Below are 26,192 nucleotides of genomic sequence, written 5' to 3' on the forward strand. Positions count from 1 at the left end.
TAGATAGATAGATAGATAGATAGATACGCTCAAAGTCGCCGAAGTTCGCTAAGAAATGCTTCGCATTTAAAACGAAAACCAAACGCGTGAGCCACTTTTCATGCCACTGTGCCCCACCAGATTTGAAAAATTGGGGTTGGGGGCTTAAGCTTCGCCTTTAAGAGCTGACGCAATAGCGACACTCTGTCCCTATAGTGCGTAGTTCAAACACTTAGTGTATACAATCTCTTCGAACTTGCTATGCACTCCCTTCAAGGCCTTAAGGGTGCAGTGGCACGTGTGCCTTTTGTAGTAAGTCACTGGCTTTAAAATATGAAGTCATTATGATAATCCTATGTTCTGATGCACAATGGCAATGTACGCTTGTATCAGGCATAATTAGGCCATTTTTCATGTTGTTTTGTGAAGCATGTGTACAGGACGCGTGTGTTTGTAAAACATGAAAGTTACTTTCACTGCATTTCCAAGAAAAGGAAGGTTTTTTTTCACGGTATTCTCATGCAGAGGCGTGATTGTGTGGTAGAACACCCACTTGCCACGCAAACGACCCGAGTTCGGTCCCCAATCAGACCAAGAATGTTTTATTATTTATGTTATTTTCGTCTTCTCGATTTTTCGGTCACGCAAAGCTGGTAATTTTTCGCTCACAACCAACAACGCTGACGCCAGAATGTTTGCGAAACGATCTTTTTAGCGCAATCACGTTAACATGCTAATGATTTATGATGCGTTAAACAACTGGGAGATTGGCCGCTTATAGTGCAGATGTTGCTGGAACACTGATTCCATCACTCGTCGGCCTACAGAGCAGTAGAGGCACTCTTGCACTTTTTGAGAACGATGGGTCTGTCGTATTTGGCCTATAACGTGAATTACCATTCATGAAGTAACCTAAAATATTTAAGGTTGCTGACTTGACATCATAAAAACTTCCTTGTGGCCGTAATGATTCAGATATATCAGTCTTTTTGTACGTGGTTTCATAGTTAGTCTTATTAATATTAGTTGCCCCGCCGTGGTGGTCTAGTGGCTAAGGTACTCGGCTGCTGACCCGCAGGTCGCGGGATTGAATCCCGGCTGCGGTGGCTCCATTTCCGATGGAGGCGGAAATGTTGTAGGCCAGTGTGCTCAGATTTGGGCGCACGTTAAAGAACCCCAGGTGGTCGAAATTTCCGGAGCCCTCCACTACGGCGTCTCTTATAATCATATGGTGGTTTTGGGACATTAAACCCCACATATCAATCAATTATTAATATTAGTTAACCACCGAGCTATTGTAAGTCGAGCCTGCGCTGTGTGCATGCCTGTCCGGTGTCATGCAGGAGCAGGCGCTTAGCAGTGATGCACGCACGCCTCATTGCTATAGGCGTGCATGATGCTGATGATGATGATGATAAATTATGACGCATGTGATCTCGTTCGCCAATCACGCACCCTCGCTCACTGACAGCTTCGGTGTCCTACGGTTTTCATGATGCGGAACGTGTTTATCAGTTTTATTATTGGTGTCGCCGTTGCGCTCATCATTATTAGCCTTGCATATAGCAAAAAAGGGGAACGCTACCAAGTCATCCCCAATATTCCTTGTTCGTAGAAGAGATATAGCTGTTGAACTTGACTGAACATGCAATTACGAAAGCTTTTTGGTAATAAATGAACGGGGTAAGAGAATAAACAGGGAAGAGCTGTGAACGTGACATTTTATTTGTGTCAATATTTATTCAAACACGTCAAGAGCGGCCCCGCTGCAAGTGGCGCAAAACTGGGTTACTACCTTTTGATAGTCAAACTCACTTTGCGAGAGAAATTTGTCGATTGCTTGATGATAACAGTCTGTATTAAAAAAAGACAAAGAGCAGACTTGTGCTATGTGAGTTACTTCAGGCCGGGACACCGAATTTGATGAGTCTGAGAGGTGCGAGAAACTATCGAGCACTTGTGTTACTGGCCGACTTACGCAGATGAGAGGCTTCACCTCCGCACTACTCTAAATCACCTGGACGGATACTCCTCCCCTTTCGAAGAGATATTGAGAGTACAGCATTGACGATCAGAGTTCCAAAAGGCAACGAAAGGGCTGCTTCGTTTTCTTTATTAAGGATACCGGGCTGATTAGCCGTATGTGATATCCGACGTGTAATTGTTACGTCGACTCCAACCGGGACTTTTCTCTCCTTATCTCTAACTTATCTTCTTCCTCCCACTTCAACAGGGCCGAGTGAGCTACCTGGTTCAGCCCTCGTTAACCTACCGGCCTTCCTTTTACCCGTATTCTTTTCCTGAACTTGTACAATTAAAAAACGATGGTCTTGGGAGAAACTAAGCGATGCGATGTGCCTTGTTTGTGACGTGATCACTGTGGCCGACAGTCCATTCAGGTTTTGTTCACACTACGTAACTACGCCGTCATGTGGAATGTGTGAGACGGGCACACCATTTTTCGAAGGCATAATCTTACAGGCATTCACGACGTACGGCATCGTAAAAAAAAAAAAAAAAACTAGGGTTGCAGAGGAACGAGGGTAGCGTTGGCGTCTCCTGTGGTGGTTATAGCGGATAACCAGTCGGCTTCTTGAAACATGCCGAAGATCGGGTCTCCCAGTACGTACGTGACCACCACCGTCACAGCCATGGTGATGACCTTTGCCAAAAGTCCAGGAACAACCTGCGAGTTTGGAGACGTGAATCGCGTATCAGTGGCGATATGACGAAACGTATTCCGGCCTTTTCGTGCTTCTACCAGTCTTGTACACGCTACAGATAAAAATGTAACTAACTATAATTACTTCACTACAAAAAACAACTAACTATTATTACAACTTCGAAAAAGTAATTCAAAATTACTATATTCTAGTCAATTACTTGTAACGTTACTTTTCATATCTCTGTTTCATTAGAGCAGCAAATATACACATCTTGAAAAATATACACATCTCGGACTCGGAAAATGATAAATTTAAATTTTAGTGAAAATTTTCTATAGTAGTGCACGCTACCGGATTCAATTTGAAAGCGCACCTTGAAAGTTTACACGAAAATTCGAGGTATGCACGAGGAGGTGCCAATTTTTACAGAATTGGTCATATTTTGTTACCTCGTGATTAATTACAGGAAAAACGTTAATACATAATAATGTGATCAGTACTTTTTAAACTAATTGAAGCTTTACAAAATCTCAGTAAAACGCAATCGATTACAAGCAATTCATTGCCTGTAACCCCTTACGTAGAGGTCTGGTTAGTGGCGATAGTCGTCAACTTCAACAGCAACACGGAGCACTAAACATTTTCTGTTCATTCAGTAACCTGAGGTCATACCATCTCCATTATTGTGAGCCGACCGTGTTCGTAAACCATAGCGTTCGCCGGCGTCCCCACTGGCAGCATGAAGGCGTAGTTGCTTGCAATCGTCGTCGGAATCATGAACAGCAAGGGGTTCAGGTTCAAGTCCTCTGCCTTGAAAAAGCAAAAAAAAAAAAAACATTGAACTCATCAAGGTTTTTCTTTGCATTAGTAGTCTTGACGTGTCTTGAGAACCTACATTGGCAAAATTTTTGTGGTTGCAGGAATTCTCTGAAAGCAGTGACATCGTTTTGTTATCGCTTGCGCTCACTGCATTAGAGTAAAGGCCAAGTGTGGTGCCTCGCTTGTCAATTCAACCTAAATTTACTGTATTGCATTAAAAACTACGAATTTTATTGCTGGCCCCGGAGCAGCGCCACAACAGTCTCACCTCAGTCTAACTAACCATGGTGAGCAGCTTTAAGCTCAGGCGCTTCCCGAAAATCAGTTCGGCCGTCCCCATTAGGATTGTTCAGTGAAATTGTCGAGGCTTTTGGTCTCGCACGAAGCGGGCACATCTTCGACTTTTCCTATCAACTCTTGACTAACTTCCGGTGGTGGTTGCCCTCCAGGAGCCAGGGAGTGGCGCCACCCTTACAAATTGTATCACTTTCCAGCAGGACCCTTCTTCCTGCGTCTGTGTGCATAAAAATTATACATCTAACCTTGTCGTCATGGAACTTCAAACTGTGTATTCCTACGGGATGTTGAAACTTCTTCCGCTCAAGAAACAACGTGTGCCACTCCACGTACTTAACATATATTGTTCCCCCAGACTTAGGGATGTAACATTCGCAGCACTCTTCAGTCGCGCCTTGAAGGCTGCCGGCAGAGATACCCTGGTGATCGTGGGTGATTTCAACGCTCACAGCACACTATGGGGATATGTGCGGGATGAGAAGCGTTGGCGCTTGCTATCGGAGCTTGTGTCTACGCTGGGCCTCACTTTTCACGCTGACCCTGCACATATAGCGCGGGTAGGTAACTCCGTGACTCGGGACACCTGTCCGGACCTTACTTTCACTAAAGACATTAGACATGCAGACTGGGCCAACACAGAGGAAACCCTCGGCAGTGACCACTGCAGACTCAATACCACCGTCACAACCAAACCAATGGCAAGATCCTACGCCGAAGCCCGCATACCCGACTGGACAAAGTTTCGAAAAACCTACACTAATCTGGCACCTATTGTCCAAACAGGTAACCCCGCATGGTCACAAGAATTGGCCACACACCTTCGTTTGACGGAAACTCAAGTTCAACTACCGGTGGCTACGCCGGGGGTGGAGTATCGCCTCCTTCACCCCTGGGAGGCGCGGCACAGCCTCCTCCGCAGATGGCGCCGCCAAAAACACAATCGGGAACTCAAAATTTGCATTGCTGAGCTCGCCCAACGAGCGGCAGAGTACGCGGCCCAGCTAGCCGACTCGAATTGGGTAGACCGATGCAACACAGCTGGTAGACAAATGTCCAGCCGGAACACTTGGCGTCTCTTTCGCGCCTTGATTAATCCGGCCCAAACCAGAGCCGAGACACAAAAACATCCCCAACGGGCAATCCATGCCTTTGACGGAGACACCTCAAAATCAGCATGCAAACTACGCGATCAATACCTATGTGTCCTACATGACACCCAAGGGCCAGCGTACTCGTATGCAGGTTCCGAGAACGCGCAGCTGGATCAACCGTTCCACCTCCATGACCTGAAGGCGCCCCTGACTAAAATGAAGCGAGGAACGGCGCCGGGGAGACACAAAGTAACAGTGAAATTACTAGCCAACCTTCCCAACCCGGCCTACGACGCACTCCTCGGGTACATAAAACTCAATATGGCTTGGGGGGGCACCCCTTCCAATCAAATGGAAGACTGCCCTGGTCACTTTAATTCCAAAAAACCGGCAAAACCATCAACACTGACAACCTTCGCCCCATCTCTCTCACGTCTTGTGCGGGAAAGCTGATGAAGACTATGGTGCGAGATCGCTTGTTCGAGTTTTTGGAAAACCAACACATATTTGCAGACAAAATGTTCGGGTTCCGCCCACACCTGTCCGCACAGGATGTCCTGCTTCAATTAGACCGCGAAATTTTAAATCCTGTCGAATACCCTTTTAATGACAAGGCAGTACTCGCCCTTGACTTGAAGGGGGCTTTTGACAACGTCACACATGGCATAATACTGAAGCACCTTCCCAAACCAACTGCAAACCTAACATGTTTCAATACATTCGACAATTTCTCCCTGACCTACAGTCATACATCCGAATACAAGATGAAGAACACGGCCCCTACCAAATAGGTACGAGAGGCATCCCACAGGGTGTGGTCCTCTCAGCCCTATTGTTTAATCTGGCTATGATGAATTCCCGGCTCAGCTGGATAATGTTGAAGGCATACAGCACGCGCTGTATGCTGACGATATTACCATATGGGCTAAACACGGCTCGGTAGGAGACATAGAAGTCAACCTGCAGCAAGCGGTGGAGATCTTGGACGCCTACGCCCGCCGCTGCGGCCTCAAATTTTGAAGGCATACAGTACGCGCTGTATGCTGACGATATTACCATATGGGCTAAATACGGCTCGATAGGAGACATAGAAGTCAACCTGCAGCAAGCGGTGGAGATCTTGGACGCCTACGCCCACCGCCGCGGCCTCAAATTTTGAAGGCATACAGCACGCGCTGTATGCTGACGATATTACCATATGGGCTAAACACGGCTCGGTAGGAGACATAGAAGTCAACCTGCAGCAAGCGGTGGAGATCTTGGACGCCTACGCCCGCCACCGCGGCCTCAAATTTTGAAGGCATACAGCACGCGCTGTATGCTGACGATATTACCATATGGGCTAAACACGGCTCGGTAGGAGACATAGAAGTCAACCTGCAGCAAGCGGTGGAGATCTTGGACGCCTACGCCCGCCGCCGCGGCCTCAAATTTTGAAGGCATACAGCACGCGCTGTATGCTGACGATATTACCATATGGGCTAAACACGGCTCGGTAGGAGACATAAAAGTCAACCTGCAGCAAGCGGTGGAGATCTTGGACGCCTACGCCCACCGCCGCGGCCTCAAATTTTGAAGGCATACAGCACGCGCTGTATGCTGACGATATTACCATATGGGCTAAACACGGCTCGGTAGGAGACATAGAAGTCAACCTGCAGCAAGCGGTGGAGATATTGGACGCCTACGCCCGCCGCTGCGGCCTCAAATTTTGAAGGCATACAGCACGCGCTGTATGCTGACGATATTACCATATGGGCTAAACACGGCTCGGTAGGAGACATAGAAGTCAACCTGCAGCAAGCGGTGGAGATCTTGGACGCCTACGCCCGCCGCTGCGGCCTCAAATTTTGAAGGCATACAGCACGCGCTGTATGCTGACGATATTACCATATGGGCTAAACACGGCTCGGTAGGAGACATAGAAGTCAACCTGCAGCAAGCGGTGGAGATCTTGGACGCCTACGCCCACCGCCGCGGCCTCAAGTTCTCTCCGACCAAATCGGAATTTGTGCACTCCCCTCGGCAAAGAGCGGACGAAGCGGACGCATCCCAGAACACGATGAGATCAGAGTCTATTTATTCATAAACATCGCTGAGTCAATACAACATTGACAAAACTGCGTAAGGTGGGGGACCAGGTGGGCCGTATGGTCCACCGGGTTTCCAACAAGCGCGGGGGGTTACGTTGCAAAGATGCCTTGCGGCTGCGCATGCATTTGTAACCAGTCGAGTCCTCTACTAGGCTCCTTACCTCCACCTGCGCAGGTTTGACGAGAACTCCCCTGAGGTGATTCTCAGGAAGATGTACAAGCGTGCCCTCGATCTTCCAATAACCGCGTCCAATCAGCGTCTTATGGGCCTGGGGATGGTAAACACTTTCGAAGAGCTCTGGAAGGCACATTTTATTAACCAATACACGAGACTTTCGAATACTCCGTCTGGTCGCCGCCTATTAGCCCGACTACACATCCACCACACAACAGATACGGCAGAGTGCGTACGCATCCCAGAAGTCTGGAGATACGCCCTGCACGTGCGCCCTCTTCGGGTCAACATGACACGTGACGACCACAATGGCAGGCACCTTGCGCGGGTGGAGGCAATAGCCCGCCACTATGGGAACAAACACGGCATATTTTACGTGGACGCCTCCGGCTCTCACCATGGGGGGTGGTAAACGGCTGCACTCGTCCACCAAAACATCGCGGTGTATGGTCTCACATTCAGAGCACAGGACTTAACACGTGCGGAGGAAGTCGCCATCACGCTAGCTGCCGCAGACCAGGTCTCGCGCGTCATCATTACGGACTCGAGAGGGGCCTGCAGAAATATTAAACGCAGGTACGTCCCATACCTAGCGTACCGCATCTTACAAAAGAGTAATTGGGTCGGGGACCCCGCGTCCCGTAGCGTCATATGGGCTCCAGCTCACACGGACCTCGAAGGCAATAAAACGGCAGAGGCCGCTGCCCGTGCGCTAACTTGCCGGGTAACGCCTTCAAACCTTTCCGGATTGAATCCCGAACCTAAACCAGCCTTAACATTTCGAGAAATCACTGAATTCCATCGATTCGGCCACGCGATTTATCATAAACCCTGTAAGGGCCTTACAAAGGCAGAGGAACGCTTACTCCTACATCTTTACACCAAAACACTGCTGTGCCTAGCAGTTTTCAAATATCTTGGTCTTGCGTGTACAGGAAAATGCCCGCACTGTGCGGAGAAGTCCTCTGACATCTTCCACATGGTGTGGGCATGCCAGTAAACTCCACACCTCACACCAAAACCTAACACCACCAAACAGAGCTGTGAGGCAGCCCTGCTCAGCTGTTCCGATCTTGCGAGCCAGAAGGGCCTAATCAACTGAACTCGAGTCGCGTTGTCTGCCAATGGACTCCTGTAACGAGGAGCTTACCTAGTGTGTGTGAGGGATGGCCCACTCCAGGCCATCTCCCTCCTACTCCCTGTATACATATAAATAATAAAGTTTTTCTCTTTCGTCTGTTTTGAGTCTCTTGCATAGCTATGTGCCTAATTGATTGTGTTATGTTGCAGCAAATGACCAAACGCCTTCCTTTTGCAAAGTGACTAATGGAGTCTCTCAAGGATCGGTATTAGGCCCACTCTTATTTTCATTGTACCTTAACAAAGTTTCTTTTGCAATTCATTATTCTTTTCTCTTGTATGCCAATGACGTCAGGATAATAAAGGAAATTCATTCAGTTAACCACTGTCACTTGCTGTAGTAAGATATGTGTTCTTTCTCTGAACGGTGTGACAACAATAACCTTTCTCTAAATACCTCAAAGACTAAATTCATGAGTATATCTCGCAAAGTAATCATCGAGCCTTTTCTATATTCCATCAATAACGTGTCATGTAAGGTTTATGAGTTCAGTGATCTTGGCGTTCTTTCTGATAGAATGCTCAATTTTTCTTCTGATACTAAACGCACTGCCGCGCGAGGCCTTCAGTCTCTCGGCTGTGTTTGCAGAATCTCTCGAAAGTCCAGTTCTCCTAAAGCCTCCCAGAAATTGTGCACCACAATATGTCTTCCTCAACTTGAAAACGCTTCTGTGATCAGAAATGGCATCCCTAAGTCTGGCAGTGACACCATTGAGCGAGTCTAGAAAAAAAGCATAAGCATTTAACACCATCGCTTTAATAGAAACGACCCTGAGTGTCGTTCTAACACTGCCAGATAATTATCATTGTCATCGCTTCACTGCTGATGAAATCGCACTGACCTCTTTTTTTTCACAAACAGTTCACGGTTAGATATTCTGCGCTTTGCTTCTCAACTGTGTGAATCTTCATATTTCGCGTAAGATAATTAGAGAGAATGGACCATTTCATGTACCTGTCAAAATTTTTCAACACTTTAGTAATCAAAGAATACAGTCAATATAATGTTAACTTCCATGATCTTGATGTTTTCCACAGTCCACTTTCATTGTTTTTATTCCAGCTCTGAATGGTCTTAACATAATTTTTCACAACGACCGATTCTTCTCTTTGCCGTTTTTCAAGAAGCCTTTCATATAGTTGTGTATATTCTCCTTTATTTTTCATAGACATTCCATGATTCTCGTCGGGACTTTTATTCTTCCCATTTTGCGCTGATTTCTTCTGTACGTTCTCGCTGTTTTTATCTGAATTTTTTTCCTCTAGAGTGTGTTGCATTGTTTACTTATATCGTTTTATTTTTGCGTGCACCTACCTTATGGATGTTCGTGGTCATATTACATAAAAAAATTATTGATGACTGATTAATTTTTATTATTTTTATAATTAGTGTCATGACCAATTAAGACACTGGGACTCAGGCGGACGGATAGCTAGGCTAACAAGAAAGAAGAAGAGGCTCAGAATATAAAAGCCGGCCCGCAGCAAGGTCTCTGTCTCGTTTATTCCTTTACATTAGAAAACAAAGGTAAGAGAAACCAGAAGTGACAGTGCGTTGTCCCCATAGCTTTTCTACTATATTACCATGAATTTTAGTCGAACACGGAAAAAGTATTCATCATCACATTGTCTATTTAAAAAAAAAGTAGGTTAGCAACTGATGCCGCATTATTGCCTGCGAGGGCCTCCACTACAGAGGCCGATCGTTTTGAGGTCACAGATAGGATAGCAGTTGTGGAATACGACAACTTTGCATTCTCGACACCACTTACATCGTCCCCCATGGCTGCACCGGTTCTTAGTCGCCATTTTATGATGCAAATTAGACACGAGAGTGCCACCGGGGGCACCGATTCATAGTTTGCTTGCCCGTATTATCAGGTATTACCGCGTCTTTAAGCAGTGAGCCACAAAACCAGGGGAAACACGCACGGTGTCCACAGCAAAAGTGCAGAAAATGGCGGTGTTCTAGCAGACAACACAACCCGGCATCCTATGAGTGACGTCGTCGCGTAGGTGGCGCCACGGCATGCCCTCAAGGCCAATAAGATAATCGGCGAACACATGACACTCCAGTTCACTCACCAGAACAGCGAAGACGGGCAAAAGGACGGTGCACGTTCCGCAGTTGCTGATGAGTTCGGACATGAAGGAGCAGATGATGCTGAGGCAAATCATGAGTGGTCCGGGAGACAAGTGGCCCAGTTCCGCGAGTTTCAGTCCCAGCTGCTCTGACAGGCCCGACACCTGCGTGTCCAAAGCGAAGGACAAAGCGTCTTAGTTGTTTGTTAATTAAATGCGAATAATTTCTTTGCACACTGCAGGAACTTCCAGTCTCTGTCTGTCTGTCTGTATGTCTGTCTGTCTGTCTGTCTGTCTGTCTGTCTGTCTGTCTGTCTGTCTGTCTGTCTGTCTGTCTGTCTGTCTGTCTGTCTGTCTGTCTGTCTGTCTGTCTGTCTGTCTGTCTGTCTGTCCGTCCGTCCGTCCCCGACTGGGTGCTCTCGTGATCTTAAGTTAGGGCAAACCAAAATAATATGCTAGGGTAAAATGGTTTCACGAATACGACGCGCTGGCCAAGGCAGATGTGACAATCCCGTTGCGTACTTCGTCAAACCGTATCGCACAGACGTGGGCCACATACGAGCGGGTGGCTACGCACCACAGGTGATTGACAGTTTATAACTACTCCGGAACGGCTAGAATAGACTGGCGTAATTTTAACGCGAGAGCGTTAAGAAAAAGCTTGCACCGGCAGCGCTTGCTCGACAAACTCGAAGAATAAATGTAAAGGTCCCGGAAGAAGTGAAACCCAAGCTTTATTAGTGACAATCAGGTATTCTACTACAAAGAAACACCAGGTCTCAAAACTACTTTTCAACTGAGACCCAAATGTTCGTGAAACGTCAATTGTATACTTGCAGTACCGGCTATCCAATCTTATAAACATTTAGTATGTACTCCTGTGATACAGCCGTCGCTTCTGGTTAACGTCAAAATAGTTAAGGATCATCTGCTTAAGTTAATTTTTGTAGCAGTGTCCAGGCTACCATCCTCGCAAGCACCGGCGCTTCATATCAGCTTACCGCTTCTGGTGTTGCTAATATTCATGTTGCTGTCGACATCGCTACGCAACTGTTAACTCGTTGTATAAATCATACACGGCTGTTTCACGTGTGTCTGTGCATGTATTTGTACACATATTTAGCGTCACTGTGTAACATTTCACCCAATAAAAAAAAATTCGACAGATCCCACGTACCTGGGAATCGTCGTTATGCGAAGAGTACGGAGGTGATCGTGTTGCAATGTTTTTATAGAGCGACACGTCATGATATGACGCTAAATGTATATACAAATGTTGCACGCACAGACATAAGTTGAAGAGTTGCAGATGTTTATATAACCAGCTGTTTGCACTTGCGCAACGATGCCAGCTGGAACATGTGTATTAGCAATGCCAGAAGCTGATATGAAGTGCTGATGCTCGCAAGGATGCTGGTCCTGGACACTGCTACATAAATCAACTTTAGCGCGAGGCAACTAACTACAATTGACGTTAACCTGACGTGACGGCTTTATCAAAGGAGTACATATTGATGTAGTCGGGGGTCCGCCCACAAGACCTGAGCCAGTCAATGTCCCGGGGAGATGTCGAGGAGAGGAGCCGGTGTGGTTGACAGGAACATTTATTTACATTATATGCAGGTAGCGTGATACTACGATGTTTTGGTAGCATGCCTCGAGCATCTCGGCGCTCGTGTTTTTAAAGTCCATGTCTTCCCAGGATCCCTTGCAAGGGAAACATTGAAACCCAAGATGGTGCAATCGAATTGGCCTCTTCACCTCCGCCCTCGAAAGGGGAGGGTGAAACAACGCCTCCTTCCCAACCCAGGGAAAGAGGGGAGAGGCACGCCCAGTTCGTACTATGGTGAGGGAGAAAATACTGCACAAACACTGCACCAAGCGCACGACACAGCACAGCACGAAGATGTTGGGTTCTACGTAGAAATCGAGTCCGTAATCCGTTGCAGTGAGGAGTCAATGGCGCGACGCAATCCGCGGTTTGTAGAAACGTTGACATGGCGGCACCACAGAGAACGTGAGAACGCACTCGAACATGGACCTCAGTCGCTTGGCCCATTGTCCGCGGCACTCCGACGAGCAAAGACGTACAAAGATAACCACCCTTTTTAAGCCGCTTCGATTGTAAACAGCCCTTCATAGGCTGTCAGTCGGGCGGGTAAGTTCAGAGGGTTCTACGAGGGGAGACGTCACCGCCGCAAAAATCCAAGTACGGTTAGCGTGCCGTTGTCGCTTTTGGTTCACCTCTGAGAGCGCTGTCCAGCAACCGTCTCACGTCTAAGCGGCGCCATGCCAGGGAGGTGGATCACAACAGTATGTAATGTTTATAAAATTGGGTAGGCAGCACTGCAACCACTATTGATGTTTCACGAAGATTAGCGTCTATTTGAAAATTAGTTCCGAGACCTGGAGTAGCTCTGTGGTAGAATGCTTCATTGCCACGCAGAATGCTTGGGTTAGATTCCAGCTGGGACCCTGGCATTTATTCTTTGCATTCGTCGGGTCTATACGCAACCGATATCAGGTATTTCTTAACGCTCGCGCTTTAAAATTGCCGATGTGTGTTCTCGTCGTTCCTGGGTGGATGCTAAGTGTCTATCACCTGTGGCACATACATACAAGCGGCACATACTTGCCGGTAAGTATGTGCCACTGTCTGGCAGGAAGTGTTTGACGACGTACGCGACGGGATTGTGATATTACTCATGTCTTGACCAGCGCTTAATATTCGTAGAACCATCTTACCCTCCCATGCTAATTTTTGTTCACGCCAAGTTAAGGGGGTGACCACGAGAACATCCAAACGTAAGCGGCTAGACAGATACGCTCAAAGCCGCCGAAGTTCGCCAAGAAATGCTTCGCATTTAAAATACAACTCAATTACCATCTACCCGCATGCTTCGCATAACATCGATTTTGAAGGTAAGTGGGATCTGCCGGGTTTTTTTTTATTATTATTTGATGCGTGGGAAAACGCAAGTCCTTGTACTTGCAAGGGTTCGCGAGACGAACCTGGAAATTTACGAAGTCTGCTGTTGTGTATACTTGGTGTAGAAAGGAAGAAAGGAAGGAAGAAAGGAAAGAAAGAAGAAAGGAAGAAAGAAAGAAAGAAAGAAAGTACGAAAAATGGAAGAAAGGGAGGAAATGGAAGAAAGGGAAGGAAGGAACGGATGGACGGATGAACGGAAAGAAGGAAAAGACGGACGGAACGAAGGAAAGGACGGACGGAAAAAAGGAAAGGACGGACGGAAAAAAGGAAAGGCAGACGGCTAGAAGGAAAGGACTGACGGAAAAAAAGGAAAGGACTGACGGAAAAAAAGGAAAGGACGACGGAAATAAGGAAAGGTGGACGGAAAGAAAGAAAGAAGGAAAGAAAGAAAGAAAGAAAGAAAGAAAGAAAGAAAGAAAGAAAGAAAGAAAGAAAGAAAGAAAGAAAGAAAGAAAGAAAGAAAGAAAGAAAGAAAGAAAGACGGGTATGGAGGGAAGGGACGAAGGAAATAAAAAATAGGACGGATTATATTCAAGGATCAGGACAAAATTCTTGGTCCGCTGCTTATCCGCCCGCCTAATATTTCCGGTTGCTTCTAAGGAATCAACTGGAGATAATAATCTTTCACATGGCCTTCTCGATCCAGAAACTTACTGAGCCTTTTTTTCAGGACATTTTTTGGGATCCATAAAATTTTCATTACTAATAGCACCTGGGATGTCGCTGTGAATCATTGCACAACTTATACAAATGTAAAAACAATTGAGAGAACTCAGGATGGCGATTGCATTCGCACTTAAGCCGCTGAACGCAGTATACAGTGGATAATACCCAGATTACAAAATGCATGTTAGCCCGTAGAAAAATATCATCACTGCCTTAGTTTAACTTTGACATTTATTGTACTTATATCGACTGCAGTAGAGAAGTCGCAATGAAGTTGAGAACCTTATTTCAAAGAAAGAAATTAACATTCTTTTAAGTTCTTCACTGTTGTTTTTTATAACCTACCGATTGAGCTATTTTCGTAGTAAAAGTGTGAGTGGCCTTTACGCAACCGTTACCCTCACAAAATTTCACTTTACGTTGTATCATAACAGTAAAACTAGCTTGATTTTCGGGTAAATAAGTGTGGTGGAAGCCGCTGACTGTTACTGAAATCCTTCTGCGCGAGGTCCCGAATTTTATCCAGGTTAATGAAACGCCTCAGAAAGATACGCTTAGGCGGATGATTCACTCAAGCAGAGACCGCAGTCCTGGTCTGCAAAGCTAACGCCACCTGTATAGTTTCGTTCCCCTCCTCTCATTCGTCGGCCTTTGAGTTCACTGCCAAAGTGAGTTCACTTTGATGGGATCAAGAGTGTATAGAGAGAAGTTTAAATAAATGGGGACAAATCGCTTGCGTTCCCTAATCCATGTATCGGTAGCGTAAGTGCCCATTTCGCCACAACAAAATAAACCCAAAGGGCCCCTAAAGAACCTCGGAAAATACAGAAAACGAACGATTCCTTCTCTCCTGGTGCTTCCCGTCTTTTCGATGCAAATCGTGATGTAGGCATTGTTCACATGACGTTATTAGCAAGTGCGTTCTCTATTGATTCATATACGAGGTATCGGTTTTCAATACGCTGTTGCGGCATGCACTTACACGTCCATTCTGCCTTGTCTCGCATCCCTGTAGTACATGATAAACTGACTTCACTTCGTTTCATGCGTTTTCAACTGTGCAAATGGAGATAGCTGTGTATCCGAAAAGCACGAAGTCATGACATCTTGAACGCTTAGTGCTGACATTGTCATTGTATTTTACTAAGAAATGAGCGGTGAGGTTGACATTGCATTTGGAGGAAGATCAGTGCAGGTGAGAAGGAAACCTCTTTCGTTCTTGAGCTCGGGGGGGAGGGGGGGGGTTAGGGTCCCTTTAAGCGTGAGACGAGGAAAGATCAGTCGTTTTTGCACAACGTATACACTATGGCGCTCTGTCTTGAAGTTAGGTTCGTATGTGCTAACACCCAATACTTCTTGCTTACGCGCATGGCTTCAGCAATGGCGAAGCCGCTTCCTATGAGAAGAATGACGCTCCACTGCAGCTTGGCCTGAACCATTTTCCATGTCAACAGGACTGGGCCTCTCAAGCCCTCCCGAGGCCTCGAAGGAATCATAAACAGCAGAATAACCGGTATCATCACTGCGGTGGCGTCCTTTGGCTTTCTGCGGTGGGAAAAGGGGACCGATTCTGCATAGACGCTTGCATTGAAGAATGATATTGAGTTATGTTTTTTTTTAATGACCACTGCTTTCGTTCACTGGGCTGTTTTTTTTTTTTCGAATCAGTTTAACTTCATCGTGCCATCGTAAGATTGACGTTTTGATGAGCACGTTGTATAGTGGCAAGAAAACATTTTTATACTCAAAGAAGAGAATACTGAGCCATCGAGTAAGGAAAATATACGTTATCACCAAAGGTGTGTGAATAAGTCGTATATGTATTGGTTTCCATCGTGGGCGTAGCCAAAGGGTTGGTGGGGGAGTTTAACTCTCCCATTCCGAAAATTTTCAGTTTTGCTTGCGTTTATATCCATGCTCACATACAAACACACGTACAAACATACCTAGAGTACGACTGAACCCCCTTCCTTCCCAGCCTGAAAGATATTTCTGGCAAAGATCCTGGTTTTCATATTTAATCTGATACAAAACTGACGGAAACGTGTGAGTATGTAGCCTGTGCGTGGCACGATGCCCCATAACACAACGAGTCTGCATATAACAAAATATTTTTCATCGTACCTGTCGTGTTTACTTTGTTATAGAATGACGCATAATTTCATGCAGCACGTACATAAAATTCGGAATACTTGCACGGCAACCTCATCTGCTCTCTTTTGTATTACATTCAAACTTGGTGCAATGTAACATGAGAAGTGCGTATGAGAAACGGGGTTATCACTAGAATATTACGTGTGATCTGTGCATGAACTAAATAATCACTGCCCATTCATCGGATCGTAAGCTAAGATATTGAATGAGTGCGTAATTTACCGGCGTACTCACATGACTCCGAAGTACGTCGCCCATCCCCTGGCAAACATAGGGTCGCGGAAGAGCCAGAGAAAGACCAGCAATATGAAAAGTAGCAGAACTGCCACTTCGTGGAATCTGTGGTATTCATTAGAAAACACCTAAGAGTGAGAACGCTACTGTGAACTGCTCAAACATGCTGTGAGGACTTAGTGAAAAACAAAGGAAAATAGGTGACCTTGATCTGTTCTGGCATATTCAACAAACTTACTTCTGTACTATCGTTTGAGAAATACGCTTTACTTTTAAGGGATACGTTTCTATAACCTACCATACTACTATTCAGTACTCCAAAAAAACATGGTAAGAGGTATTTTTTTCTTTTCAAGGAAGACTTATTAATTTCCATACATGAGAAAAATAAACTACGATATGTCGTTAGTTCACTAGTACACAGAATATATATATATATATATATATATATATATATATATATATATTTCAAGGCGAGAGGGACGCGGCAGCAACGAAGTTTCGAGGTTCATGTCAGTATAACTCATCCCCTGATGAAGAGAGGACCCCTCCCGAAACTGTTGGGAAATAAATATATTTATCCTTGTTGACAACGCTCCCGTTGTGCCATATCCCATACCTATATATATATATATATATATATATATATATATATATATATATATATATATATATATATATATATATATATATATATATATGTTACGATTCAGTTTGTACACAGCTAAATAAATTAAAGCCTTACGATTGCGATTTTCACTCTATGAAAGTCACTTTATTGATCTTATCAATTAGAGAAAAGCACTCTTTTAATGTAGAAGTCACTTAGCTCTGATATATCTCTTTGAACACTTGGAACAGTTCTACAGCTTACCTGATTGGTCCGAGTGCCATGTAGTTGCGACGAATTGCTGCCATTGCGTAGTTACTGCTATCTTTCCCGAGGTTTGGGCTGAAATTAGTCAAGTTGCGTGAATGCAGCTTCGCATGAGATAACACGCTCCACATACAGCGCGTCACAATATATATATATATATATATATATATATATATATATATATATATGAAAGTAGATGCGCTTTCACATAACAACTGTTTATTGTGCCGACGTTTCGACAGGAACCCTGTCTTTTTCAAGGCATAATGCCTTGAAAAAGACAGGGTTCCCGTCGAAACGTCGGCACAATAAACAGTTGTTATGTGAAAGCGCATCTACTTTCATATTTATAACCTTGCGGCAACCGAAGTTATTCTTCTATATATATATATATATATATATATATATATATATATATATATATATATATATATATATATATAATTTCAATTACAGGAAGAAGGCAGCTGCGTGCTACCTGTGGCGTTCCCTTTACTTTGCCAGAGTGCATCTTCCCATGTGTACAAACGTTAATTGTGGTACGAATTACAGAAATTTAAGCAATTAACTTGTTACCCAGTATAAATAGTCCATAGAGTCCAAAGGATGAATCAAAGTCCTTCCTACAAGTATTCCATAGCTGCTTTGGAATTTTGGAAAGGTGGCTACTGGTAGTTACCGCGGAGAGATGAAATCTAGCAAATTGAGCTTGCGAAACCGAGACAGACGCACCAAACAGCGCAACGAACATTCACTTCGACAACGCCCTCAATGACGGCACTGTTTCCCTTCACTTTACAAACCGTCAATCGAAGTACTTCGCTTCGTGGCCACTTATCGACGCTCGTTTATTCGGCTCTCCCAACGCGAGCGATCAAGGTCGTCTTTGAGGGCGCTGTCGAAGGTAGTGGTAGATGCGATGTTTGGTGCGTTGGTTTTGGTTTCGACAGCTAAATTAGGCGGACTTCATCGCTCCGCTGTAATTACCTGTGGCCACCTTTCCAGATTTCCAAAGTGGCTATTGATTACTTGTAGGAAGGACTTTGATTTGCCCAATGGACCTTATGGGCGATTTCCACTGGTTAAATGTTAATAGCCTCAATTTCTCTAATTACTACCGCAATTAACGTTCGTACTCATCTGAAGATGGCTTCTGCTAAGATAAAGGGAACGCCGCAGGTGGCGTACAGCTGCCCTATTTCTGTAATTTTTAAATAATATTGTACACATTTCTTGAAGCGCCTTGTACATCAGATGCAAGTGACCGAAATGATACGAGTTGTATACCATTCTTTTTCTTTTTTTTTTTGCAAAAATGTTAACTTTCAATGGGCATTTTTATGAAATTCCGATGTACTTACCTCTTGCAAGCGAAGAATAACGGCACCACGATTATAAATACTAGGACAGTTCCAATCAGGGCGATTGGCAGGGCAAAGAACATCCACAGTGCATAGTCAACGGGTGCTCGTTCCTTGTATAGGCTGCAACAGCAGACGAATATCTAATCTTACCACAACTCCATACGCATACCATTGCCTACAACCGATGCTCCAAAGAAATTCGACCTGCAGTGGGCTACTGTGTTGGATAGCTTTTTTACTTGTCTATTCAACAAATTTGCATTGTCTATGAGCTCTTTGAACAAAGATGCCATAGATATGTTGTGTTAACCTACTCTTCAATGACGAACTTGAAGACCACGTTGGAAGCTCCACTGGTGATGGTCGTGATGGTCCCAATGTTGGCACCGTACAGAACGCTCAGGTACAGAAGCACGCGAACTCGATGTTCGGTTGCCCTGTCGATCTGCGAATACTCCTTCTTCGACTTTATCGGAATAACCACGTTGGGCTCTTCTTCATCACTGCACACATACAAAAGATGCGTTTCAATTCATTTCGTCGAGAAGATTCGCCCATTTGTTCGTTAAATTATTCGTTCAGCACAAACACTATACACCGTCTATACAACGTGTATACCCGCCTTTCATATTCCCCTCGGACGGGCATAATTCAGGCAGCTCAATTTGAAGCCCTGAATGTCGTCGTGACGCTCATGCTCCGCAAGCAGCGCGTTGCTTTCTGTGTTGAAATTGAATCGTAATTGAAATTGTAATTGCATTGTAACTGCAAAACAGCAACGTTATGAGAAGGACTTGTAAAAGCTGTAGGAACCTCTTCAGAGGTCCTGACCCCCCAGTGCTCAGGTTAGCACAGAATCGTCTGGCTAAGTGAGTGCAACCTTAAGTTATCACAAACGCCTAGCATTCTCGTCCGCGCAACCGTTCGCCTTTGTGTTGGGAAAAGACTACCTGCAACTAACCACCCGGCAAACGGCGCCGTCACGTCTTTCCTACACCTGCAGCGAAGGAAGCACGGATGTGTTCGGGTAAAATGACCTCGAGGGGGAAGCGCACGGCCCGGAGAGAATTTGACTGCCTCGGCAGTTGACGTTCAACCATCGAGAAGCGCGGTCGTCGGTGTCGCGCGCGTCTCACGTAGGCGGCGAGCACGGAGTGTCCCGCGCAACGTATTGAGACGGCTGCAACTCCGGGCACCCTCGTCGCCTCCTAGTAAGCTGGCGAGACTTTCAGTAGAACCCCGTCAACTCCCCTACGTGTGCCAAGAGCTGGACCGGTTCACATGGAACTTCTTGTTATTTTTTCAACTGCTATTTTATTATCCCCAGCAATTAGATGATTGAGTTATTAGCGCTGCGTCGCACGTACGAACTCAGAAGCGTGAGCACAACTTTTTTGTAATTTATTTTCTTGTCTATTTTTGATTTTCATCACGTCGTTATTTTATTAACATTCCGCGTTGTGTTTGATTGTACCTGTTGTACTGTTTTCTTAGAGCATGGATGGCTTTTGAAGCTATTCTTTTCATCGCGCTTATTTGTGTTTGTCCTCTTAATTTTTGTAAGCCCTTCCCTTGCCCTAAATTCAATTAAATGCTTGTCTGTGTCTAATGAAATGTCCGTGTCTGCTCCATGAGTGCGTTAGTCATACCCAAAAATCACGACACGTGCAACGCCGCACGGGTAGACTGGCTCGCAAATAAATAAGAAATGTGCCACTTGGAGTCCTTTCAGGCGTCGCCGGTCGAAGCGTAAATTGGTAGTCTGCGAGTCTGCCGCATGCCGCTATTAAATCGGCGGAACCTCACCCTAAGTCTGTCACGAACCTATTACTAGAAACCTGGATGAGTTTCAAAACAAACTTTTTCACACTGTCGTGTTAAACGCTAAAAGGAATTGCATTGTTTGTTTCTTCTTCAATTTACTAAACATGTTTCCAACGTGAAAGTAAATGTTTTGTTTGAAGAGTCTTACCTTTTCACCGGCTTATGTGGTACGTAAATAACAGCATGCATGATTTTGTGATATTTCTTTTTTGTCTGCCACCAAAATATGCCTACCTCATTGGTCGACGACAGACCGTAACTATCAATAAACTTTGTGGGAATTGAGGCTAGCCCGCTGCCTTTGCGCGGGCTTTGCCGCCTCTTTCTCCGTTCTCATGTCCGGACATGTCTCCCCTCCTCCGCTGTCTGCCGCGCTGGGGGAGCGGAGTGACGTTTAACCCCCTCACCCGGTAGCGGATGTTGACTATGGCGCCGCGCGCGGAGTCTCCCGAGAGGTTTTCGCGCGCTGTGTCGGAAGCGAGAGAGACCTCTGCGGGGACGACATTGGGGTAAGCACGCTTTTCTTTTCTGTCCATCAGCCCCCTGCGGGGCTCGTTCGGACTTCGCCAACAGCGCCTTGCGCCCACGGCGAACGCTTACCTTGTGTCGCCCCCCCCTTCCGAACGCTAGGCCGAAGAGTGGTACGGTGTCCTAGTGCGTGGCCTAGCTACGCCGACCCGTCTCCCTCCGAAGCCAACGCGAGCGCCTTTGCCCTCGCTAGAGCAACCGGGCCTTGGTCCCGGTGTCTCCGTGGATCACCTTTACCGCGGAGACGTGCTCGTGGCACCCTGTGTAGTACTTTTATGCCCGTGGCGTGGATAAGCCTATTTGCTTTCCCGCCACGCCTTTGCAACGGGCTGTACTGCGTTTGGTGTTGCCACAATAAAGTGTTGCGACTTTGATCAGTATGGTGTTCTCGCCACGGCGACGGTTAACGCGTGCCCTGCGGCTCGCTAAGACCGGACCCACGCTGGTGGCCGTACTCCTTCGGGATACGTGTACACCACAACTTGCTACCAAGAATATCCACGATAAAAAGTTTGTAAATGAAATTAAATTCGCGAGACTACAGTGAAGCGTACACGTGATCACGTGGTACCAGTTTGATGTTTCCATTGGCGGCAGCAGCTTTCTCGGCACGCTCCCTGAGTGCTGCAAACAAAAGACAGAAAGTAGATGTCAGTGACCCAGGGAAAGTGAGGGCACGTGGTAGAAGCGGTGGAAATAAACGTCTATACTCAACTAAATTCATGTGTGAAACACTCGAATAAAACTTCTACAATACTATTATCGCATTAATTTAAATTTTTCAGTATGAAGGGAAAAATGTAGAAATTTAGGGGCTCATTTTCTTTGTAAGACGCAATACTTAGAACTAATATTACAGTATTACAATACGATAAAAAAGGAAGAATATTATTATAATAAAGCAGTAATAATTTTATTACAGAATAATATTACAACACAACCGAAGAATTCTATGTTCCCATTAAAAACGCCAGGCCTGCGCCGAAGGCGCCGCACAGTCACAGCGAAAGCTAGAAGAGTGGCCTATCAGAGCCTTTTCTAAACACTCATTGGGTAACTGCAGCAAGCACACTTGCTGTGTCCCCACTACGGAATTAATAATAATAATAATTTCGGGGTAGTAGACCAGCATTCACTATACTATTTTCTGTCATTCTTCTGAGAAGCATTGTGCTCGCTTAACACTTTCAAGGAAGTTTGTGCCAATTGTTCATGCAGTGGCTGACGACGATGAGGAAATTGTGTCTGGAGTGGATATGAGTCACAGTTAATAGGTGATCAAAAGCAAGCCTATGTAATGGGTTGGAGCATTAAACAACAAACTCGTTACGCTATTCGAATTGTGCGACGCCTCGTTGTTGTTGTGCTGTTATAAAACGCTTTATTACTCATAATAACGCTATTCATTTCCCGACATCAAGCCTGCCTAAGACAAGTTAGCGAACAAGTTCCAAGCACAGGCGTTGTTCCGTGGTAGAATACTGCGCTGGCACGCAACGGACCCTGGTTCTAGCCCCACTGTGTTTTTGGTGCGAGATTTTTTTTCTTATCTCGCAATAGTGGTTACGGACACTGGCGGTGGCGGCGGCGGTGGCGTACAACTACGGCACCGCTCGTGACCCGAGTTTGGATCTCATAAGAGCTTTCGCTGTGATATTGAGCCCAGCACTTCAGTATGCACAGCTATGTATGTCATTATGGGGCACCGAAGAGTCTGCAGTCGCAAATGATATCTGTCTTGCTCTCTTGTTCTACCCCCTTCCTCTTTCTAGCACCCGTGCTGTCTGTCTATCTATCTATCTATCTATCTATCTATCTATCTATCTATCTATCTATCTATCTATCTATCTATCTATCTATCTATCTATATTGTCAGCGATGTCCGAATGAATGTAGTCAAGGCAAGGTTCAAATTTTAAGAAAAACTGTATTGTGCTAAGTTACAGGTGAATCGGCAGTGGTTACATGTATAAGGAAACTGGACTCGGTGCAGGAGCTCGATCGGCTACGTCCGACGCCACTCGCGTCTCGGCTCACTCTGCGATGCGTTGCTCTGCGGTCTCGGCTCGTTCTCCTCTCTCTGGTGATGCGTTGCTATGCGGTCCCGGCTCGAAGGCTCACTTTTGTTTTTTGGATGTTCGTTGAACTAATGGGCAACCGCGTCGAGTGGACGCGCTCAGGGCTCGGAGTCCACGTTAACGCAGTGCAGCGTTTCCAGAGCAAGCACAGAGACGCTGCCGGAGATGGAGGCGCTGCCGGAGAATGAGACGCTGCCGGAGAATTCAGCTGTGCGAACTCGAGTGCCGCTGACACGGCCCTCCCGAAAATTGTGCCTGTCCTCAGGCGTGCGTGTCGTTAGATGGCGATGAATCCGTAACTTCTAGGAGCGGCTCCTTATATCTACGAAGCTGCTCCACGTTGACGATTTTTTGGTTGATCATGCCCGGTGTGTGGGGTACTCTTTGGATCTCGGCCCTGTTTCCTCCGACGAGGGCCGTTATCTCGAACGGACCTTCATAGCGAGGGTCTAACGTGCCTCGAGCGCTCAACTCAAGCAGGACGAGGTCCCCCGCTATGAACCTCGGAGTCCGCCGCTTCTTGTCGTATCGGACCGTTGTTTTGCGCTGACTCTGCAGTAGCCTCTCTCTTGTCTCCGCACGTCCCCTTGCCAAGTCGTGTGGTCTATGAGACTCGTCGATGTCTCCCTCGATGGAGGCGAGGTTGAGCTCTCCTGGCAGTTTTGGGTCGTAGCCGTGCATGAGTCGAAATGGGCTGTGGCCACTGTGACGGTGCTTCGTGGCGTTGATTGCTAGCGTTGCTCGGGGTAGTTCCTTCTGCCATTTGTCCTTGTTGTTTAGCATTTTGCGTAGCACCTGTTTCAATGTTCCTACCATTCGCTCAATCAGTCCGTTTGATTGTGGCCAGTACGGTGGGGAGTTCTGATGAGCAATTCCTGGTCTGTGATGGAATTGGTTGGTTTTCTTGTTCACGAATCCCTTGGCTTGGTCCGTAATAATGACGCTGGGAACTCCAAATCGCGGAATCCACCGGTATGTCATGAAGTCAAGGTAGTGCGTCGACGAAGTGCTCGGTACGGTCACGGCGTCCATGTATCTCGTGGCATGGTCGATACACACGAGGATGTGGTCTCCCTTCTCGTTTAGCTGACCCATGTGATCCAGCGATATCACCGCGTTTGGCTCAGTAGGAATATCGCGTGGGATGAGGCAACCTTCATTCCGTGTCGTGCGGGCGTTGATAGTCTGGCACGTGTGGCAGGAGTCAACATACTCGCGTATGTCCTTTCTCATCGATGGCCACCAGTACTTTCGCTGGATCAGGTCTCTTGTCTTCTCGACGCCTAGGTGGCCGTTGTTGTCGTGGAAAACGATCATCACACTGCTTCGGAGGGCAGCGGGAATGATCACCCTCCGACGAACCCGCCCTCCCTCGAGAGATTTCTTCACCAGTATGTCGTTTTCGATCTCGTAGTCTGAAGATTTGTGCTTGGCCTCCTCCCGAAATCTTTTGCATTCAGTATCCCTCTCCTGAAACTCGCGTAGGCGACTCTGTTTGCCGACCACTACTGCGTAGCAGTGGAGGTCTCGGGTCGAAACGCCCTGGTCGAAAGCCTCTGCAGATTCCGACTGCCTCGAGAGTGCGTCAGCAGCGGAGTTCTGGCGTCCTGGCTTGTGCTTGACGTCGAAGGTGTACTCTGCTAAGTCGAGCGTCCACCTCGCAAATCTGCGGTTGCTGGCTCCCTTCTGGACGAGGTATGACAAGCTGAAGTTGTCCGTAAACACTGTAAAACGAGGACCTCCTCTCAGGTAGACCGAAAACTTCTCAGTGATCGCCCAGTGGAGCGCCATGCACTCGAGCATATTAGAGTGTAGACCACGATCGTGCTCGTTTAGTGATCTGCTTGCGTACTCTATGATTCGCTCCTTTCCGTCTTGAGTTTGAGAAAGCACCGCACCCAGCCCGGTTTGCGAAGCGTCGACGTCAACGTTAGTCGGGCAGTCTGGGCGGAAGCTCGCCAAAATCGGCGGGTTCTTCAAGGCGTGTTTTATGGCGTTGACAGTTGCTTCATGAGCGTCAGTCCATACGAAAGGAACGTCCTTCGCCAGAAGGTGCCGTAGCTTGTGCGTGACCTTTGCAAACTCCGGTATGAACTTTCGGTATAGGTTAGCGAACTGCAGGAAGGAGTACAGCTTCTTTGCGTTGCGATGCGGCTAGAACTTCTCGACAGCGGCAACTCTGGATTCGTCCAGTGTTCGTCCTTCGGCGAAGATCACGTAACCCAGGAAAGATACTTTGTCTTGAATCAACTGGCATTTCCGGAGATCCATCTTCAAGCCATTGATCACGACTCTCCTGAGTGCTTCGTTCAGCAAATCCAAAGCCTCCCTCACTGTTGTGGCTCCCTGGCCGACATCGTCCATGTACGTAGCTGTCCTAGGTAAGCCATCGAACGTGCGACGCATGACTCTTTGCATGGTCTGAGGGGCCTTGCAAAACCCAAAGGCCATTCGAAGGTATTCGTACTTTCCGTCTGGAGTGACGAATGCGGTCTTGTGTACGTCGTCCGGCTTCATTCGTATAGTCAGAAATGCCGTCTTCACGTCCAACACAGTGAAGTAAGCCGATCCGTCGCGCATGACATCGTCAATAACGTCTTCCATGACGGGCATTGGATAAGAAGGGTTGATGGTTTTCTCGTTGAGCTTGCGATAGTCGTGTACTATTCTTCGTGGAGTCGTCCGGTGGTGCGGTTGGTCGACGACTATCGTTGGGGCACCGTGCTCGCTTTCGCTCGGCCTTATGATGCCCTTGGAGGGGTAGTCATTCACCTGTTCTCGGATGAACTTGCGATCAGCCGGTGAGCACCTGTACGGCCTCGATGACACTGGTATATTGTCTCCGAGTTCGATGCTGTGTTCGGTGTGAGGACACACGCCCAAAGTAACGCCTTTAGAAGTGAACGCTTGGTGATGCCTTAACAGAATTGCGTGAAGTTGTTCCCTCTCTGCCTCGGTGGCATCCTTCGTTATCTTCCGTGTGGCGTCTTCGACTAGACTCGTGAAATCTTCGTCGGGTGCGCGACATTTCGTGCTGAGACGCACGTACCCTTCGTCTTTGGAAACACTCTCGTCCGATTGCCAGGAGAACGTCGCAATAAGCGTTTCCCCGGTGCGGTGTGGTGTGCCTTGTTTC

The 26,192-nt window shown here is 46.6% G+C and overlaps 1 protein-coding gene and 1 pseudogene across 1 annotated transcript in view; one reads left to right on the forward strand and one right to left on the reverse strand.

Moving 5' to 3' along the window:
• Positions 1 to 2,482: 2,482 nt before the first annotated feature.
• Positions 2,483 to 26,192, reverse strand: part of LOC119181479 (Na(+)/citrate cotransporter) — a 42,078-nt gene continuing 18,368 nt past the window's right edge. The window contains exons 5-13 of the mRNA XM_037432736.2: positions 21,533 to 21,602; positions 18,941 to 19,129; positions 18,624 to 18,746; positions 17,260 to 17,337; positions 16,386 to 16,490; positions 15,362 to 15,542; positions 10,346 to 10,507; positions 3,318 to 3,455; positions 2,483 to 2,665 (exon numbers count right to left, since the gene is read on the reverse strand). Of these exons, the coding sequence (XP_037288633.2) occupies positions 2,501 to 2,665; positions 3,318 to 3,455; positions 10,346 to 10,507; positions 15,362 to 15,542; positions 16,386 to 16,490; positions 17,260 to 17,337; positions 18,624 to 18,746; positions 18,941 to 19,129; positions 21,533 to 21,602 (1,211 nt within the window). The 3' untranslated portion in view covers positions 2,483 to 2,500. The remainder of the gene's footprint in view (positions 2,666 to 3,317; positions 3,456 to 10,345; positions 10,508 to 15,361; positions 15,543 to 16,385; positions 16,491 to 17,259; positions 17,338 to 18,623; positions 18,747 to 18,940; positions 19,130 to 21,532; positions 21,603 to 26,192) is intronic.
• Positions 7,410 to 8,258, forward strand: LOC142803607 (uncharacterized; annotated as a pseudogene).

Source organism: Rhipicephalus microplus, chromosome 3, assembly GCF_043290135.1.
Source record: "Rhipicephalus microplus isolate Deutch F79 chromosome 3, USDA_Rmic, whole genome shotgun sequence".
Lineage (NCBI taxonomy): Eukaryota > Metazoa > Arthropoda > Arachnida > Ixodida > Ixodidae > Rhipicephalus > Rhipicephalus microplus.